Raw genomic sequence first — 14926 nt, forward strand, 5'->3', positions numbered from 1 at the left:
TAAGACATTTGGGTATGAAGGGAAGACTAATGACTTTAGTTTTGGACGTGTTGACTTGAAAGAACCTTCTGTGGGACACCTAGATGGAGAGAACCAATAGGCAGTTATAAAAATAAAACTAGAATCCAGGAGAGAGACACAGGCTTTACTCCATCACTGAGCAAAACCAGTAAAATACTATTGATAATTCAAGTGTACAGAGTTGATAGATGTTTTGGTACTTTTTAACTTGGGAGTGGAAGCACATATTGCCTATCATATGGGGATGGCATTTTTTACATTAATGTCATTTAACATCCTGTGAATGTTAACTAATAATAGCTGTGAAGCTATGCGTTTACTCTTTATGTTAAGCTAGCAGATCTGTGTTTTAATTATGTATTTTGTTAATGCTAATTTATACCTGTTTTCCTTCCTAAAGACAAAAATAAAACTTAGTGGGGTTTATAAAAATCCATCAGACTGTAAACTCCATGAGGACTTGCTGCCATGTGATTAAAATTTTTTTCCTCTTATTTCTCTAGGGCCTATTCCCTGGTGGATTCCAGTCAAGTGTCTACATTTCTGATTTCCATTCTACTTATAGTCTATGGTAGTTTCAGGTAAGCTGCTCTCAAAATGGGATTGATTTCTGTTGGAAGTGGAAGAAGCGTTGCTCTGAAAATGTTGGCACCAAAACTTATTGCTTCTGTGAGGAAAAACATGACTTTGACAGGAATTGAGTTGAATAGGATAATTCTGATATTTATTCTTTGGTTGGCTTCTGTTAAAACACTTCTTGGTTTTGCTTATGGCTTTGGCATTTTAATGCAAACAAGCAAAAACTAATTGCTTAAATTCTGGTTCTGAAAAAAAGGATTCACGTAAATACACTCATTGAGAGGGTTAAGGAGAGTCCTTGACAGTGATTCTACAGAGTCTCAAAGGGGACATAAAGTTTTTCTTAATTAAAAAAAAGGCACTGACCTACGTTGAGCCATATGAGACTGCTGATAGTCAAATTTTTGATCTACACAAATAATTTCATATGGTTCCACCTACTTTTATGAGGATTGTGCACGGTAGCATTTACCAAGTATTCTCTCTGCTGACCTTCTCGAAGTTCCCATCCTAGCAAACAGCTATAGAAATACAAAGGAAAATCAGGAAGCTAGATACTCCCTTCTTTTCACTATTCTTACTTGAGAGGAAATTTGGTGGTTGTATAACTCAAATAGTTTTGTGGCTGATACATTTAAAAATGAAGGCTGCCTGAGAAATTTTAAATTGAGAACTTGAAAGGGAGCAACAGTGATAAACGAAATAATCAGGCATAAGGATTTTGAACTCTCCAGTATTATATCTGGATTTTAATGGGTATTTGGTAAAATCATAAGACTTCCAGGCTTTATCTCAACACTGAGTAGGACAAGTAAAATACTGTTGATAATTCCAGTATCAGTTGATAAAAGTTTTAATCATTGAGACTTCAGCTGGGAGCCCTAGGTTCATAACCACTCTTAGGAAGCATTAGTCAAGCCAGGGCAATTTAGAACCTCATCAACATAATCCTGATATTTTGTATCTCTATCCTTTGGACAAGTTTTTGTTTTTTTCTTTTTGAGTATATAATGTTTCAACATTTCGAAAGTCTTTAGGGCTTCCCTGGTGACGCAGTGGTTGAGAGTCCGCCTGCCGATGCAGGGGACATGGGTTCATGCCCCAGTCTGGGAAGATCCCACATGCTGCGGAGTGGCTGGGCCTGTGAGCCATGGCCGCTGAGCCTGCGCGTCCAGAGCCTGTGCTCCACGATGGGAGAGGCCACAACAGTGAGAGGCCCGCGTAACGCAAAAAGAAAAAAAAAAAAAAAAAACTCTTTATGATTAAAAAAAAACCTTTAGACTCACAACTCTAATACTCCTTTCATTAGCTCATATGACATTTTCTTTGGCACATACTTATATACTGTGTACATTTTTATATTTTAAATCATTTATATTCTGATTATTATCTAACAAAAATATTTTTCATTATCTTCATACTAATTTTTAGTAATTTGATATTTCTTTGTATTACTATCTTATTCCACTCTTTTTGGACATGTGAGTTGTTAAAGTGACCATCTTTTTATGTATTCTTTTGCTTTGGCTGAAAAATATCCCTAAGATAAATATCCAGAAATTGAAAAACTTCTCCAAAGTGTATGAACTGGCTCTTACTACATATTGCCATGTTGTTTTCCAGAAGGGTTATACCAACTTAGAATTGGGCAAGTTTTAAACAAAATTTTATGTAATAAATATACCATAGAATTATATTATGTGGATGGAAAGGATTTCTCTGGTACTTCTCCTTATTTTACAAATGAGGAAACCGAGGCCCAACAAGATGAGGTAACTTGCTAAAGATTATACAACTAGTTGGTAACAAAATCTGGATTGGAACCCAGTTCTTAAGACTTGTGGTCCAATACTTTATGTCTTTCATACTTTAGTAATGCACTTTCTGCAAAAAGTAAATCATGATGCCTTTAATTATACATTTAAATTTACCTCATTTTAAGTAAATTTGCAAGTATTTCCTCCTCTTCTGTTTTCTGGAAAAGATTACGTGAAATTGTGTTACTTCTTTTTTAAATATTTGATAGAAATCACCAGAGAAGCCATCTAAAGATGGAAGATTTGGGGGGGTTTGGCTTTGGTTTTTCCTGCTTTATTCATCTTTTTTTTTTTTAAAGCATTGGTAAAGGCTTTGTGTGTGTGTGCGGTAAAATACACATAACATAAAATTTAATATTTTAACCCATTTCTAAGCATACAGTTCAGTAGCTGGTAAGGGCTTTTTAAAACACATGTTACTATCTATTTTTATTTTTAAATTTTATTTTATTTATTATTTTTGGCTGCATTGGGTCTTCATTGCTGCACACGGGCTTTCTCTAGTTGCTGTAAGCAGGGGCTACTCTTCATTGTGGTGCGTGGGCTTTTCACTGCAGTGGCTTCTCTTGTTGTGGAGCACGGGCTCTAGGCACATGGGCCTCAGTAGTTGCGGCATGCGGGCTCAGTAGTTGTGGCTCGTGGGCTCTGGAGCGCATCCTCAGTAGTTGTGGCTCATGGGCTTAGTTGCTCTGCAGCATGTGGGATCTTCCCGGAGCAGGGCTCGAACCCGTGTCCCCTGCATTGGCAGGAGGATTCTTAACCACTGTGCCACCAGGGAAGCCCACTATCTTTTTATTATAGCCATTCTAGTGCTAGGGTATGAAATATCTCATTGTGCTTTGATTGCATTTGCCTGATAACTGAGATCAGGTTGAAAAGATGTTGAGCATCATTTAATGTACTTGTTAGGCATGTGTTTTTCTTCTTTGGTGAAATGTCTATTCAAATCTTTGCCCATTATAAAATTGGGTTGTCTTATACCAAATTGTAACAGTTCTTTAAATATTCTAGATCCAGGTTCTCTCTCAGTCACATGATTTGCAAATATTTTCTTCCAGTATCTAGCTTGCCTTTTCATTTTCTTAACAGTGTCTTTCAAAGTGTAAACATATTTTATTTTGATAAAGTCCAGCTTACCAACTCTTTGTCTTGTGGAGTATGCTTTTGGTGGTGTACCAGAGAACTCTTTGCCTTATCCATGAGCACAGTTTTTCTCCTATATTTTTATGTTTTACATTTAAGTCTATAATTCATTTTGAGTTGATTTTTGTGAAATACAAATGAAGTACAAATCTAAATTCGTCTTTATGAATATGACTATCCAGTTGTCCCAGCACCATTTGGTGAAAAGACAGTCCTTCACCCATTGTCAAAAATCAGTTCTCCATAAGTGTAAAGATTTGTCATGGGACTTCCCATTTCTTTTTTTATTTTTTTAATAAATTTATTTATTTTAGTTATTTATTTTTGGCTGTGTTGGGTCTCATTTCTGCACGCGGGCTTTCTCTAGTTGCGGTGAGTGGGGGCTACTCTTTGTTGTGGTGCACAGGCTTCTCATTGCGGTGGCTTCTCTTGTTGAGGAGCATGGGCTCTAGGTGCATGGGCTTCAGTAGTTGTGGCTCGCAGGCTCTAGATCACAGGCTCAGTAGTTGTGGCATACAGACTTAGTTGATCCGTGGCATGTGGGATCTTCCTGGACCAGGGGTCGAGCCCATGTCCACTGCATTGGCAGGTGGATTCTTAACCAGTGCGCCACCAGGGAAGTCCAATTGCTACTGCTTTTATAGTAAATGTTGAAATATAGTAGTGTAAGTCCTACAGCTCTTTTCTTTTTCAGAAGTGTTATTATGGATAACACTTATATGGCTCTACATTTACATGGTTATAATGGCTATTATGGATCCTTTGTATTTCCATATTAAGTTTAGGTTCAGCTGGTCTGTTTCTACAAAAATTCTTCTGGGATTTTGATAGGTATTGTGTATCTATAGATCACAGTTTGGGGAGAATTGCTATCGTAATAATATTGAGTCTTTCAATCCAGGGACCTGGAATGTCTCTCCATTTATTTAGATAATCTTTAATTTTTCTTAGTAATGTTTTGTAATTTTCAGTGTACAAGGTTTGCACCACTTCTGTTAAACTTATTCCTAAGTATTTTATTATTTTCGATGTTATTGTTGATGGAATTTTTCCTTGATTTATTTTTAGATTTTTCATTGCTAAGTATATAGAACTATGAATGATTTTAAAATATTAACCTGGTATCCTATAGCTTTGCTGAACTCATTTATTAGTGCTAGTAGTTTTTTGTGTATGGATTTCTTGGAGTTCCCTACATGCAGGATAATGCAGCCTGCAAGTAAAGACAGCTTTGCTTCTTCCTTTCAAATCTGAATGCCTTTTATTTTATCTGTTAATTTCTAGGATAGTTAAAAGTATTCAACAGTGATTGGAATTTGTCTGTTTTCCCTTACATTTTTGTTGATTCATTTTTAAAGTTATTTTGTTAAGTACAAAAAGGTTTATGATATTATATCTTGGTAGACTGTATTTTCAAATTATTATCCAGTAGCCCTTTTTCTTCTGTTTTATGCTTTTTGCTTTGAGTTTTATTTTGTCTGACATTAATATTGCTATACCTGCTTTCTTTTGATCGATTTAATTTTTAATTTCTTTAAAACATTTATTTTGAAACAATTTCAGACATAAAAGTTCTAAAATTAGTACAAAAAATTCTCATATACTCTTTACCCAGATTCCTCAAATGTTAGCATTTTACCGTTGCTTTCTGTCATTCTTTGTGTGTGATAAAGTACATTTTTTTTTCTGGGAAAAAAAAATTGACTGCCTTTAATCTTTCCTCCTCCTTCTCCTCCTCTTTTTTTTTTTTTTTACATCTTTATTGGAGTATAATTGCTTTACGGTGGTGTGCTAGTTTCTGCTTTATAACAAAGTGAATCAGTTCTACATATACATATGTTCCCATGTCTCTTCCCTCTTGCATCTCCCTCCCTCCCACCCTCCCTATCCCACCCCTTTAGGTGGTCACAAAGCATCGAGCTGATCTCCCTGTGCTATGCAGCTGCTTCCCACTAGCTATCTATTTTACATTTGGTAGTGTATATATGTCCATGCCACTCTCGCTCTGTCACAGCTTACCCTTCCCCCTCCCCATATCCTCAAGTCCATTCTCTAGTAGGTCTGTGTCTTTATTCCTGTCTTACCCCTGAGTTCTTCATGACATTTTTTTTTCTTAAATTCCATATATATGTGTTAGCATATGGTATTTGTCTTTCTCTTTCTGACTTACTTCACTCTGTATGACAGAGTCTGGGTCCATCCACCTCATTACAAATAGCTCAATTTCGTTTCTTTTTATGGCTGAGTAATATTCCATTGTATATATGTGCCACATCTTCTTTATCCATTCATCTGATGATGGGCACTTAGAGTGTTTCCATCTCCTAGCTATTGTAAATAGAGCTGCAGTGAACACTTTGGTACATGACTCTTTCTGAATTTTGGTTTTCTCAGGGTATATGCCCAGTAGTGGGATTGCTGGGTCATATGGTAGTTCTATTTGTAGATTTTTAAGGAACCTCCATACTGTTCTCCATAGTGGCTGTACCAATTCACATTCCCACCAGCAGTGCAAGAGGGTTCCCTTTTCTCCACACCCTCTCCAGCATTTATTGTTTCTAGATTTTTTGATGATGGCTATTCTGACTGGTGTGAGATGATATCTCATTGTAGTTTTGATTTGCATTTCTCTAATGATTAATGATGTTGAGCATTCTTTCATGTGTTTGTTGGCAGTCTGTATATCTTCTTTGGAGAAATGTCTATTTAGGTCTTCTGCCCATTTTTGGATTGGGTTGTTTGTGTTTTTGTTATTGAGCTGCATGAGCTGCTTGTAAATTTTGGAGATTAATCCTTTGTCAGTTGCTTCATTTGCAAATATTTTCTCCCATTCTGTGGGTTATCTTTTGGTCTTGTTTATGGTTTCCTTTGCTGTGCAAAAGCTTTGAAGTTTCATTAGGTCCCATTTGTTTATTTTTGTTTTTATTTCCATTTCTCTAGGAGGTGGGTCAAAAAGGATCTTGCTGTGATTTATGTCATAGAGTGTTCTGCCTATGTTTTCCTCTAAGAGTCTGATAGTGTCTGGCCTTACATTTAGGTCTTTAATCCATTTTGAGTTTATTTTTGTGTATGGTGTTAGGGAGTGTTCTAATTTCATTCCTTTACATGTAGCTGTCCAGTTTTCCCAGCACCACTTATTGAAGAGGCTGTCTTTTCTCCACTGTACATTCCTGCCTCCTTTATCAAAAATAAGGTGTCTGTATGTGTGTGGGTTTATCTCTGGGCTTTCTATCTTGTTCCATTGATCTATATTTCTGTCTTGATTACTGTCTTGATTACTGTAGTTCTGTAGTATAGTCTGAAGTCAGGGAGCCTGATTCCTCCAGCTCTGTTTCTCTTTCTCAAGATTGCTTTGGCCATTCGGGGTCTTTTGTGTTTCCATACAAATTGTGAAATTTTTTGTTCTAGTTCTGTGAAAAATGCCAGTGGTAGTTTGATAGGGATTGCATTGAATCTGTAGGTTGCTTTGGGTAGTAGAGTCATTTTCACAATGTTGATTCTTCCAATCCAAGAACATGGTATATCTTTCCATCTATTTGTATCATCTTTAATTTCTTTCATCAGTGTCTTATAATTTTCTGCATACACACTTTTGTCTCCTTAGGTAGGTTTATTCCTAGGTATTTTATTCTTTTTGTTGCAATGCTAAATGGGAGTGTTTTCTTGATTTCTCCTTCAGATTTTTCATCATTAGTTTATAGGAATGCCAGAGATTTCTGTGCATTAATTTTGTATCCTGCTACTCTACCAGATTCATTGATTAGCTCTAGTAGTTTTCTGGTAGCATCTTTAGGATTCTCTATGTATAGTATCATGTCATCTGCAAACAGTGACAGCTTTACTTCTTCTTTTCCGATTTGGATTCCTTTTATTTCCTTTTCTTCTCGGATTGATATGGCTAAAACTTCCAAAACTATGTTGAATAAGAGTGGTGAGAGTCTTGTTCCTGATCTTAGTGGAAATGCTTTCAGTTTTTCACCATTGAGGACGATGTTGGCTGTGGGTTTGTCATATATGGCCTTCACTATGTTGAGGTAAGTTCCCTCTATGCCTACTTTCTGGAGGGTTTTTATCATAAATGGATGCTGAATTTTGTCAAAAGCTCCTTCTGCATTTATTGAGATGATCATATGGTTTTTCTCCTTCAATTTGTTAACAAGGTTTATCACATTGATTGATTTGCATATATTGAAGAATCCTTGCATTCCTAGGATAAACCCCACTTGATCATGGTATATGATCCTTTTAATGTGCTGTTGGATTCTGTTTGCTAGTATTTTGTTGAGGATTTTTGCATCTATGTTCATCAGTGATATTGGCCTGTAGTTTTCTTTCTTTGTGACATCCTTGTCTGGTTTTGGTATCAGGGTGATGGTGGCCTCGTAGAATGAGTTTGGGAGTGTTCCTCCCTCTGCTATATTTTGGAAGAGTTTGAGAAGGATAGATGTTAGCTCTTCGCTAAATGTTTGATAGAATTCGCCTGTGAAGCCATCTGGTCCTGGGCTTTTGTTTGTTGGAAGATTTTTAATCACAGTTTCAATTTCAGTGCTTGTGATTGGTCTGTTCATATTTTCTATGTCTTCCTGATTCAGTCTCGGCAGGTTGTGCCTTTCTAAGAATTTGTCCATTTCTTCCAGGTTGTCCATTTTATTGGCATAGAGTTGCTTGTAGTAATCTCTCATGATCTTTTGTATTTCTGCAGTGTCAGTTGTTACTTCTCCTTTTTCATTTCTAATTCTGTTGATTTGAGTCTTCTCCCTTTTTTTCTTGATGAGTCTGGCTAATGGTTTATCAATTTTGTTTATCTTCTCAAAGAACCAGCTTTTAGTTTTATTGATCTTTGCTCTCATTTCCTTCATTTCTTTTTCATTTATTTCTGATCTGATCTTTATGATTTCTTTCCTTCTGCTAACTTTGGTGTTTTTCTGTTCTTCTTTCTCTAATTGCTTTAGGTGCAAGGTTAGGTTGTTTATTCAAGATGTTTCCTGTTTCTTGAGGTAGAATTGTATTGCTATAAACTTCCCTCTTAGAACTGCTTTTGCTGCATCCCATAGGTTTTGGGTCGTCTTGTCTCCATTGTCATTTGTTTCTAGGTATTTTTTGATTTTCTCTTTGATTTCTTCAGTGATCACTTCGTTATTAAGTAGTGTATTGTTTAGCCTCCATGTGTTTGTATTTTTTTACAGATCTTTTCTTGTAATTGATATCTAGTCTCATAGCGTCGTGGTTGGAAAAGATACTTGATACAATTTCAATTTTCTTAAATTTACCAAGGCTTGATTTATGACCCAAGATATGATCTATCCTGGAGAATGTTCCATGAGCACTTGAGAAGAATGTGTTTTCTGTTGTTTTTGGATGGAATGTCCTATAAATATCAGTTAACTCCATCTTGTTTAATGTATCATTTAAAGCTTGTGTTTCCTTATTTATTTTCATTTTGGATGATCTGTCCATTGGTGAAAGTGGGTTGTTAAAGTCCCCTACTATGAATGTGTTACTGTCAATTTCCCCTTCTATGGCTGTTAGTATTTGCCTTATGTATTGAGGTGCTCCTATGTTGGGTGCATAAATATTTACAATTGTTATATCTTCTTCTTGGATCGATCCCTTGATCATTATGTAGTGTCCTTCTTTGTCTCTTCTAATAGTCTTTATTTTAAAGTCTATTTTGTCTGATATGAGAATTGCTACTCCAGCTTTCTTTTGGTTTCCATTTGCATGGGATATCTTTTTCCATCCCCTCACTTTCAGTCTGTATATGTCGCTAGGTCTGAAGTGGGTCTCTTGTAGACAGAATATATATGGGTTTTGTTTTTGTATCCTTTCAGCCAGTCTGTGTCTTTTGGTGGGAGCATTTAATTCATTTACATTTAAGGTAATTATTGATATGTATGTTCTATTCCCATTTTGTTTTGGGTTTGTTATTGTAGGTCTTTTCCTTCTCTTGTGTTTCTTGCCTAGAGAAGGTCCTTTAGCATTTGTTGTAAAGCTGGTTTGGTGGTGCTGAACTCTCTCAGCTTTTGCTTGTCTGTAAAGGTTTTAATTTCTCCATCAAATCTGAATGAGATCCTTGCTGGGTAGAGTAATCTTGGTTGTAGGTTTTTCTCCTTCATCACTTTAAATATGTCCTGCCAGTCCCTTCTGGCTTGCAGAGTTTCTGCTGAAAGATCAGCTGTTAACCTTATGGGGATTCCCTTGTGTGTTATTTTTCCCTTGCTGCTTTTAATATGTTTTCTTTGTATTTAATTTTTGACAGTTCGATTAATATGTGTCTTGGCGCGTTTCTCCTTGGATTTATCCTGTATGGGACTCTCTGTGCTTCCTGGACTTGATTAACTATTTCCTTTCCCATATTAGGGAAGTTTTCAACTATAATCTCTTCAAATATCTTCTCAGTCCCTTTCTTTTTCTCTTCTTCTTCTGGAACCCCTGTAATTCGAATGTTGGTGCGTTTAATGTTGTCCCAGAGGTCTCTGAGACTGTCCTCAGTTCTTTTCATTCTTTTTTCTTTATTCTGCTCTGCAGAAGTTATTTCCACTATTTAATCTTCCAGGTCACTTATCCGTTCTTCTGCCTCAGTTATTCTGCTATTGATCCCATCTAGAGAATTTTTAATTTCATTTATTGTGTTGTTCATCATTGCTTGTTTCATCTTTAGTTCTTCTAGGTCCTTGTTAAATGTTTCTTGCATTTTCTCTATTCTATTTCCAAGATTTTGGATCATCTTTACTATCATTATTCTGAATTCTTTTTCACGTAGACTGCCTATTTCCTCTTCATTTGTTAGGTCTGGTGGGTTTTTATCTTGCTCCTTCATCTGCTGTGTGTTTTTCTGTCTCCTCATTTTGCTTATCTTACTGTGTTTGGGGTCTTCTTTTTGCAGGCTTCAGGTTCGTAGTTCCCGTTGTTTTTGGTGTCTGTCCCCAGTGGCTAAAGTTGTTTCAATGGGTTGTGTAGGCTTCCTGGTGGAGGGGACTAGTGCCTGTGTTCTGGTGGATGAGGCTGGATCTTGTCTTTCTGGTGGGCAGGTCCACGTCTGGTGGTGTGTTTTGGGGTGTCTGTGGACTTATTATGATTTTAGGCAGCCTCTCTGCTAATGGGTGGGGTTGTGTTCCTGTCTTGCTAGTTGTTTGGCATAGGGTGTCCAGCACTGTAGCTTGCTGGTGTTGAGTGAAGCTGGGTGCTGGTGTTCAGATGGAGATCTCTGGGAGATTTTTGCCATTTGATATTATGTGGAGCTGGGAGGTCTCTTGTGGACCAGTGTCCTGAAGTTGGCTCTCCCACCTCAGAGGCACAGCACTGACTGCTGGCTGCAGCACCAAGAGCCTTTCATCCACACGGCTCAGAATAAAAGGGCGAAAAAGTAGAAGGAAAGAAAGGGAGGGAGGGAGGGAGGAAGGAGGAAATGAAAGAAAGAGGAAACAGGATAAAATAAAAAGTAAGATAAAATTAAAAAGTTATTAAAGTAAAAAAGAATTATTAAGAAAAAAAATTTTTTAAGAAAAAAAACAAAAACAGATCTAGAACCCTAGGACAAATGGTGACAGCAAAGCTATACAGACAAAATCTCACACAGAAGCATACACATACACACAAAAAGAGGAAAAGGGGAAAAAATAATAAATCTTGCTCTCAAAGTCCACCTCCTCAATTTGGGATGATTCGTTGTCTATTCATGTATTCCACAGATGCAGGGTACATCAGGTTGATTGTGGAACTTTAATCCTCTGCTTCTGAGGTTGCTGGGAGAGATTTCCCTTTCTCTTCTTTGTTCGCACAGCTCCCTTGGCTCACCTTTGGATTTGGCCCTGCCTCTGCGTGTAGGTCACCAGAGGGCGTCTGTTCTTCGCTCAGACAGGACGGGGTTAAAGGAGCTGCTGCTTAGGGGACTCTGGCTCACTCAGACCTGGGGGAGGGAGGGGTGCGGATGCGGGGTGAGCCTGCGGCAGCAGAGGCCGGCGGGACATTGCACCAGCCTGAGGTGCGCCGTGTGTTTTCCCGGGGAAGTTGTCCCTGGATCCCGGGAACCTGGCAGTGGCGGCTGCACAGGCTCCCCGGAAGGGAGGTGTGGATAGTGACCTGTGCTCGCACACAGGCTTCTTGGTGGCAGCAGCAGCAGCCTTAGTGTCTCATGCCCGTCTCTGGGGTCCGCACTGTTAGCCGCGGCTCGCGCCCGTCTCTGGAGCTCCTTTAAGCAGCGCTCTTAATCCCCTGTCCTAGCGCACCAGGAAACAAAGAGGGAAGAAAAAGTCTCTTGCCTCTTCGGCAGCTCCAGACTTTTCCCAGGACTCCCTCCTGGCTAGCTGTGGTGCACTAACCCCCTGCAGGCTGTGTTCACGCTGCCAACCCCAGTCCTCTCCCTGCACTCCGACGGAAGCCCTAGCTCCCAGCCCCGACCGCCCTGGCAGGTGGGCAGACAAGCCTCTCGGGCTGGTGAGTGCCAGTCGGCACCGATCCTCTGTGCGGGAATCTCTCCGCTTTGCCCTCTGCACCCCGGTGGCTGCGCTCTCCTCCGTGGCTCCGAAGCCTCCCCGCTCTGCCACCTGCAGTCTCCGCCCACTAAGGGGCTTCCCAGTGTGTGGAAACTTTTCCTCCTTCACAGCTCCCTCCCACTGGTGCAGGTCCCGTCCCTATTCTTTTGTCTCTGTTTTTTCTTTTGTCCTACCCAGGTACGTGAGGAGTTTCTTGCCTTTTGGGAAGTCTGAGGTCTTCTGCCAGCGTTCAGTAGGTTTTCTGTAGGAGTTGTTCCACGTGTAGATGTATTTCTGTTGTATCTGTGGGGAGGAAGGTGATCTCCGCGTCTTACTCTTACGCCATCTCCCCCCTTCCTTCTCCTCCTAATTTCTGTTCGTCAGTAGTGATGTTCCCTCTTCCATTTTCTATTTTAGTCATTTGTTTTCTGTCTTTTTTTTCTTTGTTAGTCTAGCTAAAGGTTTGTCAATTTTGTTCATCTTTTCAAAGAACCAACTTTTGATTTCATTGATTTTTCTTTTTCTTTTTTCTATTTTCGCTTTTCATTGATTTCCACTCCAGTCTGTCATTTCCTTCTTTCGGCTTGCTTTGAGTTTATTTTTGCTTCTTTTTCTAAATCCTTAAGGTAGAAGCTCAAGTTTCTGATTTGAAACCTTTCTTCTTTTTTAAATTTATTTATTTTTGCGGTACGCGGGCCTCTCACTGCTGTGGCCTCTCCCGTTGCAGAGCACAGGCTCTGGACGCGCAGGCTCAGCAGCCATGGCTCACAGGCCCAGCCACTCCGCAGCATGTGGGATCTTCCCAGACCGGGGCACAAACCCATGTCCCCCTGTATCGGCAGGCGGACTCTCAACCACTGTGCCACCAGGGAAGCCTCCTTTCTTCTTTTTTAACATAGGCATTTTAAAGCTACAAATTTCCCTCTAAACACTGCTTTAACTGCAACCCATAAATTTTGTTATGTTGTATTTTCATTTCATTCAATTCAAGATATTTTTCCTGGTGATTTTTTTCCTTGACCTATGGGTTCTTTTTAAGTGTGTGGCTTACTTTCCTAATAATTGGAATTTGTCAAAATTCTCTCTGTTATTTAAAAGAATTTCATCAGCCTCAGTTCTGCTGTGCTCAGAGACATACTTTTTATGGCTTCAATCCTTTTAAATATTTGCGACTTGTTTTATGGCCTAGCATATGATGTGTCCTGGAGAATGTTCCATATGCAGTTGGAAAAATCAACCTACAACAGAGTGTTGAGAGCAGGGAGTGATATTATCTGGTTTGTGTTTTAGAAAGGTTGGTCTAGGTTCTGTATGGGAAATAGATTGTTGAGTAAGAGGGAAGAGTGAAATAAGGGAAACATGGGAGACTGCTGCCCTAGTATAGGCAAAAAATGATGGTGCTTTAAGCTAATAATGGTGGAGTGAGATATCAGTGGATTTAGGACAGGATTGCTGATGGAATGGATATAGCGTGTGAGAGAGAAGAGTCAAGGGTGACTCCAAGGTTTATGGCCTGAAACAGCTGGACCCCCAGTGATGGTGCCATTTTTGAGATGGGAAGCTCTAAGAAAAGCAGATTTTTCATGGAAACTTGATACACAAAGCAGACACAATTTGTTAAGAGACTGATATTGGTTCTAGTTTGGCTCTTGCCACTGTTTAATTTGGGGCAAGTAACTTAACCTCTGTGAACCCATACCTTGAAAGTTGGTATTTCATTAATTATGAGTACTTTAACTATAATTTATAACAGTAGTGGCATAGTGTTAACTATATTCTGATTTGTAATACACTCTCTAAGTCTTCCAGAGTGATTTGTAAGTGTATTGTTTTAGTAGTACTTAACCAAATAGTTTTACAACAGATTTTCACATCTAAGTATTTAATAAACAAACCATACTGAAATTACTGTTTTGATAGGTCAAAACTTGTCAAATATTGTAGTTCAGCTGATAGTTTCTTTTTACTCATTGACCTGTGATCACGTGGGGGCTTTTAGGAATGCCTCTTATCAAAAATATCTCTTTGTGGTAACAAAACGAAAATTGCAGTAGTCAGTGAGGTAAAACTGGTATCAGGTTAATTTCCTTGATTCTTGCTTTAATGTAAACAAGGGATAGCTAGATGAAGAACTGACCTGTTACTTATTTGGTTGTGGATTCCTTGATGAAAATACTTAAGGGAGTTCTTCATTAAGACACAGCCAGTTGGGTACCCTAGGGTGCTGAATGATGCTTCCCAATCTATCTTGCTCTCTGACTTCTACCACTTCTACCAGCTTAGATGCCTCTCAATTGTTGTGAGTGACTTCTGTTTCTTACTCTGAGGGGATTGGGTAGAGATGTATGATTTTTATTGGCTATTTTAATTTTTTTTTACTCAGACCTTGACTATATTAAAGAAACCTGATGAAGAAAATAGCTGACATTTTACTGAACATTTATGTACCAAGTACAGTGCTAAGTGTTTTACATAAAGTCTCACTAATCCTCACATCAATTCAACAGGATAGGTATTGTTATTCCCATTTTATAAATGAGGAAACTAGGGCCCAGAAATGTTAAGTAGCTTACCCAAGTAATAAGTGATGGAGCTGGGATTCAAACTCAAGCAGTACTTTACTGCTGCTGGCTATTGAGAACAATAATAAAATTTTAAATATGAAGCAAATAAATTGATCTGGTAGTAAAGTCAGAAGGAATGAGAAGCTTTCTTTAAAACCCCTTTTTGATGATTTTTTTTCTTCATCAGTGGTTCTCAGACCTTATTGTGCATAAAAATCACCTGGGGAAGATTGTTCAGTAGGCTTCGGATGGGGGCCCAGCACCTCATTCAGGTGACCTACACAACACGCTTTGATAAAACTCTTACCTAACACTCAGTTGTTGGTTC

General features: G+C 38.6%; 1 protein-coding gene across 3 annotated transcripts in view; it reads left to right on the top strand.

Annotated features, from left to right (window-relative positions):
• SPPL3 (signal peptide peptidase like 3) overlaps positions 1 to 14926 on the top strand; it is a 119015-nt gene that overhangs the window by 69610 nt on the left and 34479 nt on the right. For all 3 annotated transcript variants that reach the window (XM_033408621.2, XM_004281408.4, XM_049698248.1), the window contains exon 2: positions 525 to 602. In XM_033408621.2, coding sequence (XP_033264512.1) covers positions 525 to 602 — 78 coding nt within the window. The remainder of the gene's footprint in view (positions 1 to 524; positions 603 to 14926) is intronic.

Source organism: Orcinus orca, chromosome 15, assembly GCF_937001465.1.
Source record: "Orcinus orca chromosome 15, mOrcOrc1.1, whole genome shotgun sequence".
In the NCBI taxonomy this organism is placed as follows: Eukaryota; Metazoa; Chordata; class Mammalia; order Artiodactyla; family Delphinidae; genus Orcinus; species Orcinus orca.